The sequence below is a fragment of the Zingiber officinale genome, chromosome 3B (assembly GCF_018446385.1).
Source record: "Zingiber officinale cultivar Zhangliang chromosome 3B, Zo_v1.1, whole genome shotgun sequence".
Classification (NCBI taxonomy): Eukaryota; Viridiplantae; Streptophyta; class Magnoliopsida; order Zingiberales; family Zingiberaceae; genus Zingiber; species Zingiber officinale.
This window is the reverse complement of record NC_055991.1, coordinates 115,861,978-115,886,585: the sequence shown is the minus strand read 5'-3', so window position 1 is coordinate 115,886,585 and position 24,608 is coordinate 115,861,978. Positions and strand designations below refer to the sequence as shown.

At 44.4% G+C, this 24,608-nt stretch overlaps 3 protein-coding genes across 4 annotated transcripts; all 3 read left to right on the top strand.

Moving 5' to 3' along the window:
• Positions 1-780: 780 nt before the first annotated feature.
• LOC121967367 (polygalacturonate 4-alpha-galacturonosyltransferase-like) lies at positions 781-4,658 on the top strand. The gene is made up of 7 exons (XM_042517533.1): positions 781-847; positions 940-1,120; positions 1,454-1,497; positions 1,630-1,961; positions 2,042-2,399; positions 2,650-3,228; positions 4,102-4,658. Exons 2-7 carry the CDS (start codon positions 961-963, stop codon positions 4,375-4,377), a joined length of 1,749 nt encoding a protein of 582 aa, XP_042373467.1. The 5' UTR covers positions 781-847; positions 940-960; the 3' UTR covers positions 4,378-4,658.
• Positions 4,659-5,392: 734 nt separating this feature from the next.
• Positions 5,393-19,831, top strand: LOC121967365 (cold-regulated 413 inner membrane protein 1, chloroplastic-like). The gene is made up of 6 exons (XM_042517530.1): positions 5,393-5,638; positions 5,720-5,857; positions 18,499-18,594; positions 18,684-18,748; positions 18,938-19,007; positions 19,448-19,831. Exons 1-6 carry the CDS (start codon positions 5,505-5,507, stop codon positions 19,611-19,613), a joined length of 669 nt encoding a protein of 222 aa, XP_042373464.1. The 5' UTR covers positions 5,393-5,504; the 3' UTR covers positions 19,614-19,831.
• A 309-nt stretch (positions 19,832-20,140) lies between these two features.
• Positions 20,141-23,824, top strand: LOC121967366. 2 transcript variants are annotated; one of them, XM_042517532.1, is made up of 7 exons: positions 20,141-20,328; positions 22,736-22,813; positions 22,932-22,994; positions 23,097-23,144; positions 23,245-23,301; positions 23,418-23,478; positions 23,569-23,824. In XM_042517532.1, the coding sequence occupies exons 2-7, from the start codon at positions 22,742-22,744 to the stop codon at positions 23,619-23,621; spliced, it is 354 nt and encodes a 117-aa protein (XP_042373466.1). In that variant the 5' UTR covers positions 20,141-20,328; positions 22,736-22,741; the 3' UTR covers positions 23,622-23,824. The 2 variants fall into 2 exon arrangements, with proteins under 2 accessions (XP_042373466.1, XP_042373465.1); XM_042517531.1 differs by having other exon boundaries at positions 20,173-20,328; positions 23,242-23,301.
• Positions 23,825-24,608: the final 784 nt, after the last annotated feature.

Sequence of the window (24,608 nt, the reverse complement as noted above, 5' to 3'; positions counted from 1 at the left end):
AGGATGCTGAGCTTCTGAACTGATCATCGGGTGCGTTTTTCGATTTATCCTCATGATCAATGAAAAATTTCCATAGAACCGGATCGATTATTCTGAAATAATCAATTAAATTAATTAAGATTATCATGAGAACATTCTATTTTTTTTTTATCATCGCACTAGTTCATGAGAATATACAAATAAATTATCTTGAAAGTAATTTGGAGTAGATCCAGCATTTCAGCGGCTCACGGAGTCGGTTCTACATATACGAAGAAAGATAAATTCGGGTGCAAGCAAAAGAACGAAAGATGCATCGTCGACCCTAAAGGAAACTAATCAATGATGTCAAAAGACGAATATATTCGCCCTTAACATTCCCGTGAATCTGTCTCAGGGCCAACACTCTTTAATAAAACAGAGAAAGCTTGTTTTGTTAAAATCATGATTAAAGAATATGAACACTGTTTAGAAACTAATATGGATAATATAATTATGATTTTGATATGAAATTTTAATAAATTGCCGTGAAAACTAATGCTGTTTACAGTTAAAAGTCCGACTTAATAGTTTTTATACGTTGCTTCCATAATAATCCACCTTAAATCAATAAGCAAACCTAGATAGCATACTCATCGATTACCCCTATTAACTCCTTTCATTGGCCCCAAATGCCAAACACATAGGGAGAAGGTAAGAGCATGGGTTATCAAGTCAGATTTATATAAATTTTCGAGTGGCTTTTTTTACCCTTTCTTTTCTGTCCTTTCTCCTTTTTTTTTTTTTTTTTTCGTTTTTCTTTCTCAGGATAAATTCTCATTCGCTTCGTCTCTTTCGCTAGATCTGCTTCCTCCTCCAATCCGAAGTGGTAATGCCGAACTCGATCTCGCATCTACAGACTTTTTCGCTAAATTATTCGGGCAATTTGTTTTCCTTATTTCACTTACTTGGTTTCCTTAGGGATTGGATCGATCGGCGGCTATGGCGACTTCCCAGCGGCCCTTGGTGGCCGGAGGTGGCGGAAGGAGTGCCAAAGGCGGCGGCTTTCGCCCCTCTGTGTTGCTTCCCCTTTTCGTCGCCGTTCTGGCCTCTTCGTCTTTCTTGGCGGTCCGAGGCAGCGACCGCATGCTGATCTCGTCGGGTATGATAAGCTTTTTTACTACATTTCTAAGATCTTGAAGGTTTGGGTTATTTGGGGTTCGATCTCTTTGGGGAAGTTCGAGCACTTTCGATTTCTTCTCAGAGATCTCCGATTCATGGCGTGATTGGAAACCTGAAAAAGAGTGTTTTTTAGATGCGATCCTAGTTAACTGCCTGAGTAAATCACCATATATTTTGCGGGAATGCCTAGATCTTTGTTTTCTACCTGATGATGCTTCTTCCAAATATTCCTCTCTTTTTTTTTATTTGTTCTGAAACACGCATTGTTCCGTCCTGGGAAAATTTATGATTATGGTTTTTCTTTCTGATGCAGTTGATCATGGACTAATTGACTGGCAAACGAACTTAACTAGAAGGGTACTCACTAGATCCATCATTTATCGTTCAATTGTCTTATGTACTTCATAACTAGGTTTTTGATTAATATATCATGATGATTGTTGAAGAATCTGTCTCGGTGATCTTTTCCGATACTCTTATTTCTTCTAGAAATTGAACGAGGGAATGCAAGAGAGGAGATCAGTGTTTGGCCAACAAGATGAGGAGGCAATAGTTAGGCTAGAAAATGTCGCTATTGAACGTTCAAAAGCTGTTGATTCTGCTGTATTGGGGAAATATAGCATATGGAGGAAAGAAAGTGAGCATGAATATCCTGATGCAAAAGTTAGATTTATGCGTGACCAGATAATCATGGGTAGGATCTACACTGTACTTGCGAAATCAAAGAACAAGATGGATCTTTACCAAGAACTGTTGAGTCGGATCAAAGACAGCCAACGTGTAGTGGGAGAGGCCAATGCTGATGCTGATCTCCATCACAGGTGAGTTGCTATATTCATAAATTTGGTTTTGCTTATGTGCTAATATTCCATTCAACTTTTTCCAATTTGAAAAATCACAGTGCTCCTGAGAAAATCAAGACAATGGGTCAAGTTCTGTCAAAAGCAAGAGAAGCATTGTATGACTGCAAGACAGTGACCCAGAGACTTAGAGCTATGCTTCAATCCGCAGATGAACAAGTTAGGAGCTTGAAGAAACAAAGTACATTTCTTAGTCAATTGGCAGCCAAAACAATTCCTAATGGAATAAATTGCTTGTCAATGCGTTTAACTATCGAATACTATTTGCTTCCTGTGGAGAAAAGAAAATTTCCAAAGAGTGAAAATTTGGAAAATCCAGACTTCTACCATTATGCACTTTTCTCTGATAATGTCTTGGCTGCTTCAGTAGTTGTCAATTCTACCATCATGAATGCAAAGGTGGGCTTACTGCTACGATTTTTTAGTAAATTTTGCTTGGATTCAATTTTGTTGCTTAGATTATTATGCTATGAAAAATGATATGCACAAGGAAAAAAACTCAATGAAAACCTCAAGGATAGACACATAAAGTGATGGGGCCCACAAAAAGTGAAATAGTGGGTCATGACTTTATGTGTCTATCCTTGAGGTTTTCATTGAGTTTTTTTCCTTGTGCATATCATTGCTCTTATGCTATTACTTGTTGCAGGAGCCAGAAAAACATGTATTTCATCTAGTGACTGACAAATTGAATTTTGGAGCCATGAACATGTGGTTTTTGTTAAACCCTCCTGGAAAGGCAACCATTCATGTTGAAAATGTGGACGACTTCAAATGGCTGAATTCTTCCTACTGCCCAGTTCTACGGCAGCTTGAATCTGCTGCTATGAAAGAGTACTATTTTAAGGCTGATCATCCTTCAGCAGGATCTTCCAATCTAAAGTACCGAAATCCAAAGTATTTGTCAATGCTAAACCATCTGAGGTTTTATCTTCCAGAGGTCTATCCCAAGTTGGATAAGATCCTGTTTCTTGATGATGACATTGTTGTTCAGAAGGATTTGACAGCATTATGGTCTGTTGATTTAAATGGAAATGTTAATGGTGCAGTGGAGACCTGTGGTGAAAGTTTCCACCGCTTTAACAAGTATCTCAATTTTTCCAACCCTCACATTTCCAGCAACTTTGATTCTAATGCATGTGGCTGGGCCTATGGGATGAATATGTTTGATCTCAAGGAGTGGAAGAAGAAAGACATTACAGGGATTTATCACAAATGGCAGAGCATGGTACGTCAGATAATATTCATTAATTTTCATGCTCCAGAAAGTTGTGTATGCTTCTTCTAGACATAAAATCTACTTTGAACTGTAACATGATCCTTAAACAACTAAATTGTTTACCATATCATTTAATTTTCTAGCAAGCTTAAGTGTACTTCTGTCGTAGAATTATCTCATCTTATATGCACATACATTGAGTGCTTTTAGTTTATATGTTTAGGAATGTTTCTTTAGCATGATTTATAATTTCATGAGTTAAAAGTAGTTTATGTTGTTCTACAATAGATGCTTTCTTTAGGCCTACATGTTTTCTATGTTATTGACAAATTTGGTTGAATAAATACCTTTTGCAAAATGAAATTCATCCTCATTAAATTTTGACCTCCTCTAATTACTTTAACGCTCATTAGCTATTGATTGTTTATTTTATTTGCATGGATATCACAGTTCTTATTTTTGACTAAAGCAAGATATGAAGCATTCTGTTATGCACTCAATTGATTTCCTCTCCAAAAAAAAAGTTTCTTGCTTATCATTTGAGTCACTTTCTTTCTGCATCAGGGCAGTGCCAAATATTTCATGCCTCAGGAAGTATATACAAAGACATTCAGGATTTTATATAGCTACGTGCATCTGTAGAATTGGGCATTTAGCTAATCCAGTTGCTATATTCTAGATGTACTTGTATAAGTGTGGCTTCTTGAAGGTGAAAACTTGACTTGGCTTAGATGATTCCAACTTGGAAAATTTGCCCTCGAACCTGACCAGGATGAAACCTGAAGTTTTACTACTATATTGAACTTAAATTTCATGCTGGATATAAATCCAACTGCATAAGCACTTGTAAGATTTCATGACTGTATCTGCTTTTCTTCTTAGAATGAAGATCGGGTGCTGTGGAAGCTTGGAACACTTCCTCCAGGATTGCTTACATTTTACAAACTGACTTATCCCTTGGACAAATCCTGGCATGTTCTTGGCTTAGGGTATAACCCCACGATTGATCGCGCGGAGATAGAAAATGCAGCAGTAGTCCACTACAATGGGAACATGAAGCCTTGGTTGGAGTTGGCAATGACTAGGTACAGGACCTACTGGACCAAATACATCAACTATGAACATCCTTACATCAAGACATGCAAACTAAGTGAATGAGAACTGCGTCGCGAGGGGCTATCAAAGACACAACCTGCTTCTTTAATGATCAGTGAGATTGTTTCAATGAAACAATGTTCTTGTCAAAGGACCATCTTGCTCTCAAATTCATTCTTGACTCTCTCTCTTCTTTTGTTAATTTTTTCTCAAGTCCTTTCCTGTGGAGAGATGCTTGTAGCAATTTATGCTTGCATCCCTGTTCAGTAGTGACTCTTTTGTAATTGACAGACTAAATTTTCTTTTTTATTAATTATTATTATATAACGCTTATTGTTTCTTTAGTGCCCCTTTAAGTTATAATCCAGTCATTTGATATAATTCACTAATTCTAAGTCCAAATTTGACTATGGTATTTTGAATTTATTCTCTAGGTAAATCAAGAGGGAAGATCGTTTATTTATTATAAAACAATTTATTTTTGAACATCAATTTGATTTGGTTTAGTCCTCCAAATAATTATGGGAAAAATATATTTTTTTACCTTTTCTTTCAAAAATCTCAAAGAAAAATGTTCCTGATGATTTTAGATTTGTCAAAAAGGACCTGCATAGTTTACAACTTATTATCTAATCCTCCATGGCTTAAAAATTATAGGAGCATGAATTTAAAAAACAGGATTATGTTGTAAATATATGTTAAAACTCTGGGCGTGACGTAAAATTGCCCAGCTTGTGGCCCCGAGTCGAGTCGAACCAAAACTGCTTCCCCCACTTACTCTTTCCACGTGGACGGAGGAAACTGACTCAACTAGGTTACCCATAGCTTTCGTTTTTTCGTTTTTTTGTTTTTTTTTTCTTTCACAAACTTCTCGTGCGGGATCATTTTTCTATTGTACGTTATTTTGAACCTCATTATATACCCGTGCATTAGGTCTTCACAAAAGCGGAGCCCACTGAATAAAGAGCCATTTTGTCGTGCCACGTGGAAGGTAAGTTTGGTGTGTCCGTAAGAAGATCGATCATTTGACTGGCCAGGTGGATGGAGTTCCGTCACTTCCCCATCTCCTTCCTCACAACGAACAAATCAAGTCTGGAGGTATTTAAAGTGCGAGCTCCTCGTCACTCTCGCTTCGCTTCTTCTCCCTTCCCCTCGATCTTCACCGCGATCCCCGATCACCGGATCCGACGATGCCCACCGGTGTCCTCTTATCCCTCCCCTCGCCGTTCCTCGCCTCTCCGGCCGCCCGCTCGAGTCTCCAATGCCGCCCTCCCCCTCTCGCCCCCGTCGCCCGCGGCGGTCCAGTCACCACCCCTGCCCTTAGGTACGGTTTTCCATTTTCGCTGATCCTGGCGAATCTCGGCTCTTTGTCTTTGATTTTGGGCTTTGTTTCGGGATGTTGTAGGCTGCTTGGCCCTGCTCTACCCATCACGGGCATGCCGTCGATGGTTAAGAAGGCAAACAAAAGGCTTGGTGGAGTGACATGCTATGCTGCGCCGCTTAGTCCGCATACGGTTCAATGGGTTTCTGCTGTCTCCATCGCGTAAGCAAGCTGACTCAATTGGTAGATGTGTTTCTCTTCAATTGCCTCATTAAAATTTATTAATTTCCTGTGCTTTGATCTTGAAAGTGAAACCTTTTTCTTGAAGTTCTGGAGCGTCCAAGTCACTGTCATAGATTCATAGTAGTTGGTGCGAGGGCTGGTCCCACACATGGACGGATTCATGACCTAATGGCTAGTAGGGAAAGAATTATTACAACAGAAACTCGTGATCGTAAACTAAATCTCGCCGCATCCTTTCTTTTTTGCTTCGCTAGCATTATAAGAATTGAGTGATCTTACCAATTAGTTAAATTTACAAGATGATAAATTGGTAGTCTACTCATTCGTAGTCATTGTTGGATAGCAATTATATTGAACAAAGTATTTTGTATTTTTACCTGATTCAAGTTAACATATATTGAGTTCTAATCAAGCCTGCCCTAATCATGCCTCTTGGGTTAGGTCGGGTTATATTAAAAAAAAATCATAAACATTTATTGCAAGATTGAGATTTGGATGGATGTAATACGAACACTAATTATTTTGGAATATATTAGTTTCAAGTAATTGTATCAGTTAAGAAATAGTTGCTTTTGCATTTGGAGTTCCCATTGAAAATATTTTTATGGATTATTTTATAAGTCAAGGCTGGTTTGAAGGAAAGTTGTGCTATTTTGACTTCTTTAATTATTGGACATACTTTGTTAGAATTATATAAGACAAAATAAAATTACAAGAAACATGATTAAAAAAATAGATAAAGAATGAAAAGGATACATTCTTCAAAAATGGAAAAAACATATATATAAGGGACTTCAGTCTCAAAGTAGACAGCACCTAGAAAAAAAGAGCTTTGATTAGACAATATCATATGAGAAGCTAATAAAATTTGTCAGTCCATATGCATAGTTGTTGAGGTAGCTCTAACTCGCACAATAACTAACACCTTGAAACTTGTTTTGGGTTGAGGTTGATTTGGCATCACTTTGGAGCTTTTTGTGGTACTTCATGCAGGACCTATTCATAGGAGAGATGCTCCAAATAACCCTAGACCAAATAATTGATCAATCTTTATACTCTTATGATATGGATATTCAAGGTCATATCATTGCTACATTACAGAATAAATCTAATTTTTTGAAGCTCTGTTGCACTTTTCCTATTTCTCACAAAAAGTTTTCAGGCTTCCACAACTTTGTGCAATTATTAACTTTTTTGGCTATTATATTTAGGCCAATTTCCTTTTAGTATGTCAGCATTTTACTTTTACTGTATCTGCTTCTTCTGAGCAAGATTCCTCAGAAACTTGGAGACGTTGTTTTGTTTGTTGGATGACCAGGAGAGCGGAAAGGAAGAATTGTAACAAATATTCCAATGGCTCTTCTAAAGACTTTGTTTTCATAGATCATAAAAATATCTAATGGGGTTTTTAACATAAACTAAACATTTATGTTAATCCTAGTTATCACCAATCAACTTTATTATGAAACATGCAATCTTCCTACATATAAAAAATGTTCACAGTATCCCTACATGACTTGTTTACGCATCTGTGCATTTAGTGAATGTTCTTGCTACTACAACTAATGGAATCATATTCGTGCTGTGTTATTAATTTTTTTTTTCTATGTTTTCAACTTCCACTTCTTATTCCCTTGGTGCCAACATCCTTAGTTCCTTATTTTTAAGGTATCCTGATCCAGTAGTAAGGACGGGGGACTCCCTTTGAGGGAAGTCAACGCCACGTGGAGGTCAAAGGTCAAATGGCCGGCCGGAAAAGGGGAGGCCGACCGGCCGAACGGGGACTAAGCGGAAGCAAAGACAACCCGACAAGGAGTCGGGTCTCCGACGCTCATGATGAACAAGGTCGCCCGGCCGAGCGGGTAGCCCGCTCGGCCGAGGCATAAAGCAATAATGCTGTGAACAGTTCCATCCGAGCATACGACCTGGAATCTTCCAAGCGGATCATTACCTACGTCCGGTCGGACGTGATGGGACTGCCGAGCGGCTAGACGCTCGGCACGGGAACAGAAGAGACAAAAGGACAAGGGAGACATCGAGAAACATCTTCTGACAACAGGCGTGTCCAACGACTAAGTCATACGCTGACTTGAACCTTACGACAGAAGATCATGCCGTCCCATCAGAGAGGTGCTCGGACTGTAGCAGTATGGTGTCAGACAAGCTCCTCTGACAAACCCATACTGAGGTATGGTTAGAGGACACGTATTCGCCTCAGTATGTGTACATGAGCCTCTTCACAGCTCTATATAAGGGTCCTCACACTTCGCCGGAGGTATGCATTCTCCGATATTCGAAGCCACTTCCTAGTTTCCTCTTGCCTGACTTGAGCGTCGGAGGGTCGTCGCCGGGAACCCCTTCCCGGCCCGACTTCTTTGCAGGTTCGCCGGAGCTCCATACGGGCGGTCAGAGATCTACGTCATCGATTCGGAGAGCGCCACGTGCCCAGCGTCCATCGATTCAGCGTTCGGACAGGATCAAATTGGCGCCGTCTGTGGGAACGCATCTGCATCCGAGCGAAAGCAATGGACGAAGCTGAACGATCGCATACGGTGATGCTCTCCACGGAGGAGCTCGACGCTCTGATCGAGGTAAGAGCAGCTAAGCTGGTGGAACAGAAACAGAAGGCGCAAGCCGAGCGGATGGATCAACAAGCGACGTCAGCGTCGGGAGGCCGAGCGGAAGCACCACCGGCCACGATTCCATTTCATCGGGCCCTATTTCGTACGCCTCCTGAAACCGCAACAGTTAATCGTGACCGAGGATCTTCATCCGACGAGGCGCCTATGCGAGACAACAGAAAAGGCAAGGCCCTCCGAACGGACACCTCCCCCGAACGGATCAACCGACAATTTTCAGAGGTCATCCTGCGGGACCCTCTGCCAAAACATTATGTGCCCCCGGCGATCGGGGAATACAACGGGACCACCGATCCGGACGATCATCTAGGTAAGTTTGACAACACGGCTACACTACATCAATACACAGATGGAGTGAAATGCCGGGTGTTTCTTACCACCCTCTCGGGATCGGCGCAACAGTGGTTTCGGAGGCTGCCGGACGGATCCATTACCAGCTTCAAGGAGTTCCGCACGGCCTTTCTCCACCATTTCGCAAGCAGTCGGCGTTACCAGAAAACTAGTGTCAGTCTATTCGCCATCAAACAAGAGCCCAGGGAGTCGCTCCGAGCATACATCCAGCGATTCAACCAGGTGATCATGGATATTCCAACAGCCACCTCAGAAACAATGATGAATGCATTCACGCAGGGCCTCGTGGATGGTGATTTTTTCGCTCACTTATTCGAAAGCCGCCCCGAGACTATGATCATATGTTGCACCGGGCTAATGAGTACATTAATGTGGAGGAAGCCCAAGCGGCCCGAAGAAAAGAAGCTCCAACCGAGCGGCCATCCCCCGCCGAGCGGAAGTTGCTCGCTGGCCACCAGCCGCCCAGAGGACCTCGAGTTGAAGCAGTCCGCCCTTACCACGCAAGGTCCCACGCCGTTCAAGAGGTAGCTGCCGAGCGACCCAAACCAAAAAAGAAGATATGGACCCCGATGTTTTGCTCGTTCCACCGGACGGACACGCATAACACAAGATATTGCAGAAGCCTTCCCCTGATCGCCCACCCCGTTCCTCGGAGTGGCCATCGTCGATCGCCATCATCCGACAGGCGACAGCGACACTTTGAAGCAGATCGGCGTATCGGCGACAGGCGACAACGACAGTCTCCCGAGCGGCATCATCCTCAAAGGCACGAGGACAATCCCCGGATGTCTAAGGAGCGGCCTAGGCCGTCCGCACGGGAGGAAGAAAATAGAAGCAACACGTTCCGCGGCGAAATCAGCATAATAGCTGGAGGGCCGACCGGAGGAGACTCCAACAGAGCAAGGAAGGCAAGTGTCAGGCAGCTCCAGATCCATGCGGTCGGCTGCAGTCAGGAACGGGCGAGCGGACCCGAAATCATCTTCGGGCCCAGGGACCTAGAGGGAGTCGAAGTGTCACATGACGACGCCCTCATTATCAAAGCGGTAATAGCAAATTATACTATTCACTGCATTTTTATTGATACAGGCAGTTCGGTCAACATCATCTTCAAAAAGGCCTTCGACCAACTGCAAATCGATCGAGCCGAGCTGCTGTCCATGACAACCCCCCTCTACGGGTTCACGGGCAATGAAGTTATGCCGGTCGGACAGGTCCGACTGGCTATTTCATTGGGAGAAGAGCCGCTCAGAAGGACGCGGACTGCCAACTTTGTCGTGGTCGACTCTCCTTCAACATACAATGTTATCCTGGGGCGACCGGCGCTCAGTGAGTTCCGAGCGGCCGTCTCCACCTTCTACCAGAAAATTAAGTTCCCGGTGGAAGACAAAGTTGGAGAAGTACGAGGAGACCAGCTGGCGGCTCGGCGATGCTACGTCGAGATGGTCCGAGCGGAAGCTAATTCCGCGCGGAAGACGCCACAGATCGAGGTGAACGCTATAACCGAAAAATCACCCTCTTTGGTTTATGAAGAAAAAGAGGAGGTGCAGATCCACCCGACCCGATCGGAGACCACCACATTCATCGCGGCCGATCTGGAGGCAAGCCATAAAAAGGAGGTGATCAAATGTCTCCAGAGAAACTGCGATGTCTTCGTTTGGTCGACGCATGAGCTACCGGGGATTTCGCTAAGTATAGCACAGCATGAACTCCACGTCCGACCGGACGCTCGGCCGGTGAAGCAAAGGAAGAGGGACTTCAGCGCCGAACAGAACGCCATCATCCGAGCGGAGGTCGAGAAGCTCCTGGAGGCCGGCCACATACATGAAGTGCAGTTTCCAAGCTGGTTGGCGAACGTGGTGCTAGTCTCCAAGCCGGGCAACAAGTGGAGGGTTTGCATTGATTTCCGGGATCTCAACAAAGCATGCCCAAAAGATTTCTACCCTCTGCCTCGGATTGATCAACTGGTGGACTCCACAGCCGGGTGCGAGTTAATATGCATGCTGGACGTTTATCAGGGCTACCATCAGGTGTCGCTCGCCCGAGAGGATCAAGAAAAGGTTAGTTTCGTCACAGCCGACGGCACTTACTGCTACAATGTAATGCCGTTCGGATTGAAGAACGCAGGAGCAACTTACCGGCGCTTGATGAATAAAGTATTCAAAGAGCAGATCAGACGCAATCTAGAAGTGTACGTGGATAATATTCTCATCAAGTCCGTCCGAGCGGCTGATCTTTTTTACGGACATGGAGGAGACCTTCCGAACGCTGAGGAAGTATGGAGTCAAGCTCAACCCTCAGAAATGTTTGTTCGGAGCAAAAGGTGGGCGTTTTTTGGGCTATATAGTGATCGAGCGGGGCATAGAGGCAAATCCCAGCAAAGTAAAAACGTTGCAAGAGATGCCGCCTCCAAGAAATCTGAGGGAAGTACAGCGCCTGATCGGTCGGATAACAGCATTGTCAAGATTCATTTCTAAGACTGCCGACCGGAGCCTCCCTTTTTTCAAGATCCTGCGCAAAGCTTCTAAGTTTCATTGGGACGAGGAATGCGACCGGGCGTTCGAAGAGCTGAAGACATACCTGAACTCCTTGCCCGTATTAGCCAAGCCAACTGTGGGTGAGCCGCTCTGTATTTATTTATCTTCAACCGAGCGGGCAGTCGGCTCGGCATTAGTGAGGACGAGCGGTGAAGAACAACCCGTGTACTTCTTGAGCCATATTCTAAAAGACGCTGAATCTCGCTACACTGGACTCGAGAAGCTGGCTTTTGCTTTGGTCCTCGCCGCTCGGAGACTGCATCCTTATTTCCTGGCACATACAATCATCGTCCGGACGAATAGCCCATTGGGAAGAGTACTGCTGAATCCGGAAGCGTCCGGACGGCTAATCAAATGGACAACGGAATTAAGCGAATTCGACATTCAGTATCAACCCCGATCGGCGATAAAGGTGCAGTCCTTAGCAGATTTTGTTACCGAGGTGCTAAATCCCGAGCCCGAAGCTATGTGGAAAATATTTGTGGACGGATCGTCTACTCGGCTCGGGAGCGGGATTGGTGTGCTATTACTTCCTCCCCAAGAAGAACGGATGCACTTATCCGTTCGGCAAGACTACAAAGCCACCAATAATGAGGCGGAGTATGAGGCCGTCATCGCCGGCTTGCAGGCAGCCCGGCATGTGGGAGCCGGTCGGGTAAAAATCCATTCAGACTCTCAGCTGGCCGCTCAGCAGCTCTCGGGCACCTTTGAGATTAACAATGCTCGGCTCAAGCTATACGCTGAGGCCTTCGAAAAACTCAAGGCCCATTTTAGAGAAGTCATCATCCAGAAGATACCCCGAGCGGAGAACCAGGTGGCAGATGAGTTAGCCAAACTTGTAAGTTCAATATCACCGGTCGTCATCCAGCAGCCGATCGAACAAGTATCCTTGGTGGTGCACATCGACCGGATGGAAGACCTCACATTTTCGAGCGATTGGAGGACAGTCATCATGGAGTTTCTCCGCTCGGGTGCGACACCGTCCGATCGAGAGGAAGCCCAGCTATTGAGGAGGAGAGCCGGTCGGTTCACACTCGTTGGAGATCAACTTTACAAGAAAGCTTTCTCTCGTCCGCTTTTGATGTGTGTGAGCGCGGAGGACGCGGAGTACATCCTCCAGGAAGTGCACCAAGGATCGTGCGGGGGACATCCGAGCGGCCGATCGTTGGCTAGGAAGATCCTGCTGGCCGGGTACTTCTGGCCAACACTGCAAGCAGACGCCGCTCGGACCGTCGCGACGTGCCTCTCCTGCCAGAAGTACCACAACTTCTCCCACCGACCGGCAGAGGAGATGAAAGCGTCTGCGGTATCCTGTCCGTTCGATCAGTGGGGAATGGATATCGTGGGTCCGTTCCCTATGGCGACCGGTCAGCAGAAGTTTCTACTGGTGGCGGTCGACTACTTTTCTAAATGGGTGGAGGCCGAGCCGCTGGCGAAGATCACCGAGCAAATGGTCAAAAAGTTTATCTGGTAGCATATAATCTGTCGGTTCGGCATTCCTCGTCGGCTCATATCTGATAACGGACGACAGTTCGTCGGGAAGCAGCTCGAAGAATGGTGCAAAAGTTATGACATTGAGCAGCACTTTACTTTCGTGGCGTATCCCCAAAGCAACGGCCAAGCGGAAGTAACCAATAGAGAAATACTCAGAATTCTTCGGGCTCGACTTGACCACATAGGAGGAAGTTGGGTGGACGAGCTGCCAGGCGTCTTATAGGCTATCCGCACGACTCCAAAGGAAGGAACGGGCGTCACGCCGTTCCATTTAGTGTACGACGGCGAAGCGGTTATCCCGGTTGAAGTTGGCGTAGAGTCCGACCGGATCCAGAACTATGATGACGACAATGCCGAGCGGAGGAACATGGAGCTGGACTTAATCGACGAAGAACGAGCCAAGGCGTCTGTCCGGCTGATGGCGTACCGGCAGAGGATGAAGCAGAATTACAACCGGCGCGTGATCCCCAGAGCCTTCCAGGTCGGCGACCTAGTGTGGAAGAAAGTAAAGCCGGTCGGGGACGTTGGCAAGCTGGAGGCTCCTTGGGCGGGTCCCTTCAAGGTCATCGAAAAGCTCCGCTCGGGTGCTTATTATTTGGAGGATGAAGACGGACGGCGGCTGGATCGACCATGGAGCGCAAATCATCTCCAGCCGTACCGAGCTGGGTGAGAGGTGCGCTGAGGTAATTCATTTTGTATATCTCTTGGTCGCCTGTGTTCTTTTAATGCAGGAAGCAAAATGATAAAAAACGCACTTGGCAATCTTCGTCGAACGGCAGTGTTGAAATTAGTCTTAAAAAGGCCGTCGAGCTCCGACGTTAAATATCGAGAGTCGCGCCGGCGACTATAAGCCCTCCGGCCGGAAGACCGTCGAGCTCCGACGTTAAAAATCGAGAGTCGCGCCGGTGACTATAAACCCTCCGGCCAGAAGACCGTCGAGCTCCGACGTTAAAAATCGAGAGTCGCACCGGCGACTATAAACCCTCCGGCCGGAAGACCGTCGAGCTCCGACGTTAAATATCGAGAGTCGCGCCGGCGACTATAAACCCTCCGGCCGGAAGACCGTCGAGCTCCGACGTTAAATATCGAGAGTCGCGCCGGCGACTATAAACCCTCCGGCCGGAAGACCGTCGAGTTCCGACGTTAAATATCGTGAGTCGCGCCGGCGACTACAAACCCTCCGGCCGGAAGACCGTCGAGCTCTGACGTTAAAAATCGAGAGTCGCGCCGGCGACTATAAACCCTCCGGCCGGAAGACCGTTGAGCTCCGACGTTAAATATCGAGAGTCGCGCCAGCGACTATAAACCCTCCGGCCGGAAGACCGTCGAGCACCGACGTTAAAAATCGAGAGTCGCGCCGGCAACTATAAACCCTCCGGCCGGAAGACCGTCGAGCTCCGACATTAAAAATCGAGAGTCGCGCCGGCGACTATAAACCCTCTGGTCGGAAGAAGACAATTAAGAGGTCGACTCTTAAGTCGTTTGCCCGATCGTCCAATTAACCAAAAGTACTTCGTGAACATCTGGAGAAAATCCCGTTTGCGAAACAGGATATATTCCGCCGAGCAGACTAGCTACGCAAAATACTTCGTAAAAATCCCTTTCGAGCACAAGAAAGGTGGGATGAAAGGCGAATAACGAGGAGAAGCGAAGGAACATGAACAACGGTAGTTGGCGAGCCGAGCGAACAACACTCATATTGATTAGCAAAAGAAAAAGAAAAAGCAAATAAAAGGATAGCATTCAAGAAATTAAGGCCGAGCGGCAGAATTACAAAAATAGATAAGTGTTTGGCCGAGCGGCCGAGTTACATAAAAACTTTCTATTCAAGGAAATCATAAATGTCCTGGGGGATGGTGCTGAGAAGCGCCGCTTGGTCTTGGGCCGGGATGAGGACGGAGTCGGCAAGATGACCCTTGGACTTCAAATAAGTTGTGGTGGCAGTCATAGCGAGCTCGAAGGCAGTGTACATCCGTTCGCAGACTTTCTCCGAGAACACTTCTGAACGGATGTAATTCGGCCTCAGGGCTGCGACTCGGCCAGGCTCAGCTTCTTGATACTCCTTGAAGGCCGCTTGTGAGGCTGCGAGGGACTCTTGCAGAGTTTTCAGCTCCTCCTTATGCTTATTTGCCTCCGCCGAGCGGGCCGCCTTCTCGCCGGCCAGCTGGTCCATCAGCTCTTTAACTTTTTGCTCCAGACCCCGAGCTTCGACATTCTTCTTCTCCAGATCGGAGATAGCCGTCTTCTTCCGCTCGGTCACCAGGCTTATTTTACGATCCAGTGATTTGTTCTGGCGATCAAGTTCGGCTAGAGTGTGAGCCTGGTCGGCCGTCTTCTTCCGTTCGGCCTCCAATAGAGCTTGAGTATTTCTGAGCTCTTTCTGCAGCTCGGCATATGATGGACCTTGTGAGCCGGAAGGGTCGTCCGGAGCCTTCAGCCTCTTTAATTCTTCGTCCACCATAGCCAGATGATTGGAGACCGCGATCTCCTCCACCCATCTCTGACATAAGCAAGAGTGTTAGTAGCCGATCGGAAAGAATACGTAAAGGCCTTGAGAAAATTGGCTTACCCCAGTAGCCTGCTGCATGTGGCTGTTGGCCAGACTGCGGAGTGGAATCATAGCGACGCGTGCCCGAGCGTTGGCCCACATTTCGGCTAAATGCCCCTTCAGGGTGATCGTGTGCTCGGGCGCGGTCGGCCGATCGGACTCGGGCAACAATTCTTCAGTGGGGAGGTGAAGCGAGACCCGGATGGTACGATGCCGACCGGGAGTCGTCTGAGCGGAGGCCGGGGAAGGATCGGAGGCCGGAGCAAAGAATTGGGACAAAATTGTCGAACGCTGGACTTGGCGGGGAGCGGGGGGAAGGACGCTGACTGAAATGGCTTCGAGAGGGTCCGCAGACGCATCCAGCTGGGATGGGGTTCGATCGGACGAAATGGCCTCGACCTCTGGAGCTTTGCAGCGAAAAGCTGCGGTGGTCCGTTCGGCCGGCTGGACCGCGGAAGTAGCCGAGCGGAGGGGTGTCTCGATGCGGCGCCTCTTTTGTCGGAGAGGGCGCTCTTCCTCCTGAGCGGAGCCCTCCTCCCGAACAGAAGGCTCTTGACTAGCAGTTGCGCCAGCCGCTGGCTCCGGGATAGAAGCCTGAGCGGCCGACTCCCCCGCGTTCGTATCGCTCTCTCCTTCATGTGAGCCGACCGACTCAATGCCAAGCGCCTCCATTTCTTTGGCAGCCGCGGCCTCGAGCGCCGCCGCCGCCTTTCTTTTCAAAATGCCGGCCATTACAGACTCCATGATGACGTTCGCTGCAATGGAAAAAGGAGAAAATCAGTTAGCAATCAAGGCAAATATACAAGTAAAATTCTTACCGAAGCCGCTCGGGAGGGGGGTTCTAATCAGACTCAGGCCGAATATGTACATCACCCCTTCAGGCAGGAACTTAGTGATGTCAAACTTCAGACCGGCTAGCATGTTGGCGGCATGTAGATAGTCCGGTCGGGTTTTGAACCTTTTGAGTTCTGGTGAGATGGGTGGTCCGACCTGCCACTGGGTTCGGAAAGGGGCCCGCTCGGGCATACGAAGGTAGAAGTAGAATTCTTTCCAATGCTTATTGGAAGAGGGCAGTTTATTGAAGAAAACTAAACCGAGCCGAGCCTGGAACATATATGTGCCCAGCTCGGACTGTTTAGGGTAATAAAAATAATAGAAAACCTCCGGTCGGAGGGAGATGTTGTGGATTTTGAACAAGACGACGACGCCGCATAAAAGGCGGAAAGTGTTGGGGACTAGGCTTCCGAGCGGAATGCCGAAAAAAGTGCAAACTTCAGCGATGAAGGGATGAATTGGAAATCGCAGACCATCTGTGAACTGGTCGCGGAAAACACAAAAAGCTCCGCGCGGCGGTTTGTGTGGCCGAGCGGAGGGAGAAGGTAAGATAACTTCGAAGTCAGACGGGATGTCAAAAGTATCCATTAGAATATCGGCGTCGCGCCGATCGAAGCGCGACTCCATGGTAGTATACCATGGGTCGAGGGCTTGGTCTTGGGGCTGAGAGGAGCTAGCCATTGTCTGAGCGGACGAAACCAAAAAAGACGAAAGGTAGAGGGTAAAAGGAAGAAGATGATAGATGAAACAGTGTGCAGAGGACGAAAACACGACAAGAAACACAAGGCTAACAAAGAAAGAAAGAAGAAGAACCTTACAGAGAAGAATGAGGATCGGAGAAGAACACTGAATCGCCGGAAAAAGGAGAATCGAAGCCACCGGAGCGCTGGAACGCCGAAGGAAGCTTCTGGGCACGCGAAAGCAGAAATGCGGCGAAGGAAGAAAGCGAAGGCTTTATAGGGTGGAGCCCGAGCAGCCTCAGCCGTCGATTACAGGTCACGGGAACCGAAACCCGCATCTTACCGTCCATTTCGAACTAAGGCGGTCCCATCGAAGGTAACGCCGCCGCCGTACGCTGACGGCATCAGGGGTGCCACGTGGCGTCGCAACATAAGTCACATTTAATGAGCGCGTGCTCGGCCTTAATGATGGAGATTGACGCAAACGTCGAGGAGATCCGAGGAATGTTGGCGTTGACGGACGTTTTTAGCTGCCTCCGTGGGGGCCGAGCGGAGGGTAGTTGCATATGGACGCCGCTCGGCGCAATTGATGGTCCAGTCAGTCGGATTAATCGCCTCCTTCGACTAGACTTGAAGGGGAGGCAAGTGATCCAGCAGTAAGGACGGGGGACTCCCTTTGACGGAAGTCAACGCCACGTGGAGGTTAAAGGTCAAATGACCGGCCGGAAAAGGGGAGGTCGACCGGCCGAACGAGGACTAAGCGGAAGCAAAGACAACCCGACAAGGAGTCGGGTCTCCGACGCTCATGATGAACAAGGTCGCCCGGCCGAGCGGGTAGCCCGCTCGGCCGAGGTATAAAGCAATAATGTTGTGAACAGTTCCATTCGAGCATACGACCTGGAATCTCCCAAGCGGATCATTACCTACGCCCGGTCGGACGTGATGGGACTGCCGAGCGGCCAGACGCTCGGCGCGGGAACAGAAGAGACAAAAGGACAAGGGAGACATCGAGAAACATCTTCTGACAACAGGCGTGTCCAACGACTAAATCATACGCTGACTTGAACCTTACGACAGAAGATCATGTCGTCCCATCAGAGAGGTGCTCGGACTGTAGCAGTATGGTGTAAGGCAAGCTCCTCTGACAAGCCCATACTGAGGTATGGTTAGAGGACACGTATTCGCCTCGGTATGTGTACATGAGCCTCTTCACAGCTCTATATAAGGGTCCTCACACTTCGCCGGAGGTATGCATTCTCCGATATTCGAAATCACTTCCTAGTTTCCTCTTACCTGACTTGAGCGTCGGAGGGTCGTCGCCGGGAACCCCTTCCCGGCTCGACTTCTTTGCAGGTTCGCCGGAGCTCCATACGGTCGGTCAGAGATCCACATCATCGATTCGGAGAGCGCCACGTGCCCAGCGTCCATCGATTCAGCATTGATCATATCCATTATTGTTGTCAATTTTTTTTTATTATTTATACTGCCATAATGTCTTCACTATACCAACATTCTTCTAACAAGCACTTTATGTTCTCAGGGTACTAATGTTCGCCAAAGGCACAGCAATCCATAAATCCTTTCTTCTCCCGCTTTTCGCTTTGCAAGCACCTTCAAGTGTCATTTCATGGATCAAGTAAGCTGGTCTTGATTCATCTACTTCTTATTAATAATTGGCATTTTTTTCTTCTTTTGTTTTATTTTTACTTGTTTAAAATGTGGCAGGGGTGACTATGGCACATGGGTTGCATTTTTGGCATTTCTAGTCCGTCTTTTCTACTACATTCCAGGTTAAGCGTTTCTTGTATCTAATACTTATTCTCCTAAATTAATTGATAAATTGTCAATTTCATTCTAATAGTTCTACATGCAGTACCTTTCCTAAATTTAACTGCTTCTCTGTAATAGCACTTTTTTGGGGAACTATTTACTTGAAAAATGTCAAAATTCAACTTAAAATTTTCTTTCTTTCTGTGCAGGCCAACTTGAGTTGCCTTTCTTTACAATGTTGCTTGTCATCGTGGCTCCTCATCAGGCCATGAACTTAAGGTAAAGTCATAAACATTCACCTTTCAGGAAGAAAGTTTACTAGTCTTTCATTATCTATATCTCCAAGTTGTTGCCTTTTCACTTACAAATGTGCTCATTCTGACTTGAGAAAGTCGAGAACTTTACATTTCAGTTTGTAAGTTCAGACTAACCGCTCAACCATTCTGGACATTGGGTCTGTGCTCCACTCAATTCAATTGATCAATTAGATTGGAAAACCACAAATGATATAAAATAATTCAAAAAAAAAAAAAGAGTATAAATTGGCTTAACCAATCTTTTACTTTAGTTTCAAACTCTTCTCAATTGAGTTCTCCATTTTTAAACTTGCCAACTAAACAGTAGATCTTTGTTGAATCCTCTCACATGTAGCCACTACGCTGATTAATATGTGTGAATTCCACCCTACTTATCATGTTGGTGCCTACTTTTCCTTGCAGAGATACTCAATCTGGTTCAATCGTGTCCTTGGCAATAGCAGCCTATCTAGCCTTTCAGCACTTCTCCAAGGTTGGAAGCGTGAGAAGTGCTTTAGACAAAAGCTCCATCGTAGCAACGTCAGCCATCATCTTCATCACCATCATCCCTTGCTTGTTCCTGCTCTGATCCTCCTCCGACAAGAAGCCGTCAAACATAATAATCTGTGAGCCCGAGTCCACCACGTACTCATCTTCCATAGTTTTACCTCCTGTTGGCATGTTATCTAGAAAAGTTTCTACTGAAGCTTCCATATATTCTATAATGAATTTCTTATGTAAATCGTCAAATTCGATATGGCCCTTCATCACTAATTCCTTAGTTTGGATGGATGAATTCCAAATAAATTGTCCAACCTCGTGATTTCCAGCAAGTTGTCGCAAATATGGACACAAATCCTTGACAGTTTTGGCTTTGATGGTGCCCTTTCAGGCTCCATGCTACCAATCTCGCGCTGTGTTGCTTGGGTAGAGACATCTGTTTGAATAAGATCCAGCTGATTCCAAATTAAAATCTTCGTCTATTTTATAAATAGAAGAAATAAAATCTAGCAGTTCTGCATTAAGATTAGGCTGTCTTGGATGGAACAGGGATCCGGGAAAAGGATGACGTGGTGGACGATAGTGGTGCAGTCGGAGCGCTCTAATCAATGCTTCGTATCTCAAATTGGACAGATAATCTCGAACGCGTTATCGACTCAGCACGCGTCGTCCGCACTCGACTCGTTGTCTTATCTCCTCATTTTATTTTTCGAGTTTTCATTCATTTTATTAATTGCCAGCCAGTGGAGGGGAAATCTGTGGTCACCCCTCCCTCCATCGCCGATCTCGATCCCTAGGCGCAGGTACGATCGCTTCTCTTCTCGGCATTTCTTATTTCTTGTTCGTTTCGGCCTTTTGGATCCCAAGTAGAGCTCGCGTGGATTCTTGCTTGGTTCTACTTTTCGATTGCGCGACAGGAATCCTAATTCCTCTACGTTTGATAAATCGCAATGCTTTATTCCGCGAAATTTTCCGGTAGAAGTCGATCGTGATGGATTGTTCGGTTTTTTGTTCGTTCAAGTGGAAAAAAGAGTGTTCTTTTAAATGGATTTGGATTTGAATTCGAATCAGTGCGATCCGGTTGATGTTTAGAGAGTAGCTAATGTTGGATTTTGAACCCTATGTTGATCTATAGGGTCAGATCTTGATCTGATTTTTAGTTTATTTCGTTTAATCTGAAATCTTCCTGGTGGATCATTTCTTAAGAAAAAGTAATCAGCATTTATGAGCCTCACTTTGATTCACTCTCTGTCCGAAAACTAGATGGTAGATCGGGTTTTGATCGATGCTACTGGTGGAGCAATTGCACACTGAATACCCATTTCACAAGTGTTTATTTAATATGGTAAACTGCTAGATTTTCGAGTCCTAGAGATCATTCACACTTTTTTTTTGGCTTTGACGACTGAAAATTGTGTGTGTGAAACCAGATCCAAGTACCATCTAATACATTCTGAACCTATACCTAATTGTCATTCGAAGTGTCAGAATCGTTTGTAGTCTTTGATACCACTAGATATAGTTGAAGCCTTCTTGCGCCACTTGCTACAATAAGATGTCTCAAACTACTAACTTGTCACCTCCACCACAAGGATTGATTGAATAGCACAGGCACAAAAAGAAGAGAAATTAATGTGGTTTGGTGTAAATCTAGTCCACTATGAGAAGCAAAATCTATATAATATTAGAGCAAAAAGTACAATAAACCAGCAGAAATCCATTGTCCAGATCAATATTCAAATCTCTCTCGATACTATCTAGACTTGCCTCTCAGCCATCAATGGGGAAAACAATGACAATTCATCTCTAGCGCTTCCTAGGCATAACAAGCTTTTCTCGAGAAAAAATAAATTCTTTGCTCTACAAACAATAGTCTCTCACATTTCATAAACACACAATAATGGGTGTCTTCTAGGTTCCAAAAGCCTCATGTAGGAGTATGGGACAAGAGTGTGGAGTTCACTTCATGTTCTCATTAATATATACTAGAATACTTAGAGAATCCACAGTCGTGGGAGCTCTCCAAGAGCTCCTTCGATCCCACGTCAAAAGTAAGCAACCTCACACATCTCTCCACTATAAAAAAAAAATCTCTCAACAACTCCTTTATGAGTCCACACTTTTTCATTATATATATTTCCCATCTCTCATTTATATTTTACAATATATATATAATTATATTTTTATAAAATTTAAATTCATAAATTGCTATAACATTAATAATTAAAAAAATGTTTTAATAAAAAACTAAAAAAACTAAAAAACTAAGAGAAGCAAAAGTTCTCCTTAAACTAGAGTGATTTCCTGTTTCTTTTAAACAAAAACTAAAAATAAAAATCATTTTAATTAAAAAAAATTGAAGGAGCGGCTACCTGATTTGTGGAAATCGAAGGAGCTCGCTCCCATAGTGGGAGGGAGCTCCCTCCCCATTGCCACATTAGCAAGTGGATGCCCTTATAACACCAGGGTCATGCCTATTTGGAGGCAAAGACTCAGGCCCATTTTCTTTGGGGGGTCCATAATTTTGAAAAAAATAAGTAATCTATTATTTAGTATAAATTGACCCAATATAATCCCTGCCACTTTAATTCTTCTCGCAAACCTATCAAACAACCCTTTTTCTCTTCTTTTCCCTTTTCAGTTCTTAAAAAGTGACAAAAGATATGCTGGTAGAATTGTTTTTAGTAACTAAAAGGTTTGATTTCTTCTTCCTCTTATTTTTTTCGATTATAATTTAAAGCATTTTTCTTTCAAAAGTAGGAGCAGATATCCTCAACTTGCTTAATTGATAAAATGATATTTGTGTATGTTCTTTGAGATCTTAAATTAAAGGGGAAAAATATTTGTGGCTTCATTAATTTTTTAGACAGTAAGGATGTCTAACTTTCTTGGGCATTGGGAAGCATTGGTGGGGAAGATGGCTTGCCTATAGAGATGTCTATTGTAACACAAAAGTTGAGAATACTTACTGGAAGATTCTAGAAACTATCTTAGCACGACAGTACTGTTTATGTCTCCCATTTTTCCAGTGTTTGCATATGCTTTTAGTTAGCTGTTGAGACCTTATTCACTGCCATTTTTTTCTTAGCATATGGCTCTATCCGCAATCGTGCTCTAACCAATTTCCAAACATGATGTCCTTATACAGTATCATCCTGCAGTGTTTCGGTTAGTTTATCATACCTTTTTTTATGTTGCATTTGCTTCAAGGTCATTATGTCGAAGATGGGTGCTGACAAACAGTTGGATCAAAATGAGGAAAATGGCATGCCGTCATCCCAACAAGAGGTTAGATTAGAACGCCATAATGGAAATAGTTAATTGAGATAGACATGCACAGCTTTTTGAGAATATATTGACAAAGAAGTATCATCTTTTTGAGGTATCTATGGCTTCTACATTGTAGGAACAAGCAATAAAGAAGAAATATGGAGGAATGATACCCAAAAAACCACCATTGATATCCAAGGCAAGTGATTCTATCTTGAAATGGAAGCTTCACCTCAGTTTAATAGCTAGATGGATTTCCTTGAAGAATTTTTTGACAACCAACATTATGAAACTCATGTAGGATCATGAACGTGCATACTTTGATTCTGCGGATTGGGCTTTAGGGAAGGTATCGGCATTGTATCAAATATCAAGCACGTTACTGTTTTCAACTGAGAGCTGATGTATAGCCTTATCTGTCTTATATGCATGGTTTATTACTATAGCAGGGAGGGCATGCTCAGAAACCTAAAGGACCTCTAGAGGCTCTTCGCCCAAAGCTACAGGTGCCTGTCAATAGAACTCATTCTGCTATCCATGACATAACATTAGACTATTTTCCTTTGTAATTGGTCATTTCACTGGGGTACTAATTGTCTCTCCATCTTTTCGTTTTCATCAGCCCACACCACAGCAGCAAGTTCGTTCCCGTCGGTCAGCGTATGCATCTGCTGATAATGAAGGTACATATGGATGTCTGCATTGGACCTTCTATAGTTGTTTTCACAGTTCATGTTCAAGCTTTGCTAATCTCAACCCTGTTCAACATGTAGATGGTGGAAATGGTGCTTCTGAAGAAATGAACGGCGATAACAACAGCGATTAGTAATTACATATATCCTCATAAATCGCCTGGCTCAGTGATTTCAATTCTTCTTTTATTAACCTGTCTGAACCATTTATTAGTTCCCATGAGTAGTAATGCTTTTTCATATGCTATCAGATGAGGTCATTTGCTTTTGACGACAGTAAGATTTAGCTTGTTTTGACTATAAAAATCTAGCTAAGATTGTTATGTTTGCCGTCTAATCTTGTTATTTTTGGATTGAAAGTGAACTTTGAACCTTAGTTCATGAAGGCACTTCCATAAATCTAGTGCACTAAGTTAATAGTGTTGGTTTTAACCTCCCTTAAGACGGGCTCACATGTGATTTAAGAAATATTAAAATCCGTTGAATGATCTAATTTAAGATTATTAGATTTTGAATTATTAAATATGGATTTAATGGGTAAAATCTATTAATTTAATCTGTTATTATTTATAGGTGGATAAGGAATTGAATTTTTATATATACAGAGGAGGTCCTAAGGAAATCTTGATAAAGCTTTTAGTTTCTCGTTGAATTAGAACATTTGAACTTTTAGCGCCGTCTTCCCCTACCCCTAATGATTAGAATATTTCATAATCGATTTATTATATTTCTAGTCGATTAAACACGGTTTCGGTGTGCAGCGGTGTTTCATGAAATAAAAAAAACGCCACGATTAACAGTATTTCAATGTAATCGATTCATTATATTTCTAACCGATTAAACACTTTTTCGGTGTGAAACCGTGTTTCATGCAATTAAAAAAACACCGCGATTAACCGTGTTTCAATGTGAACTAGCGCAAAGAAAAAATATTAAGTTTTTTATTAATCCAGGAATAATTAAAGAGTATTAAATAATTTTATTTAATTATAAACTTATAGATTTAGCTGTGTTCTACTGTATAATTATCTAGTCACATATAATAAATTTTTTAATTAATTAAGATAATTAATTATATTATATTAATTAATTAGTATAAAATCAATTAATAAGTCTAATTT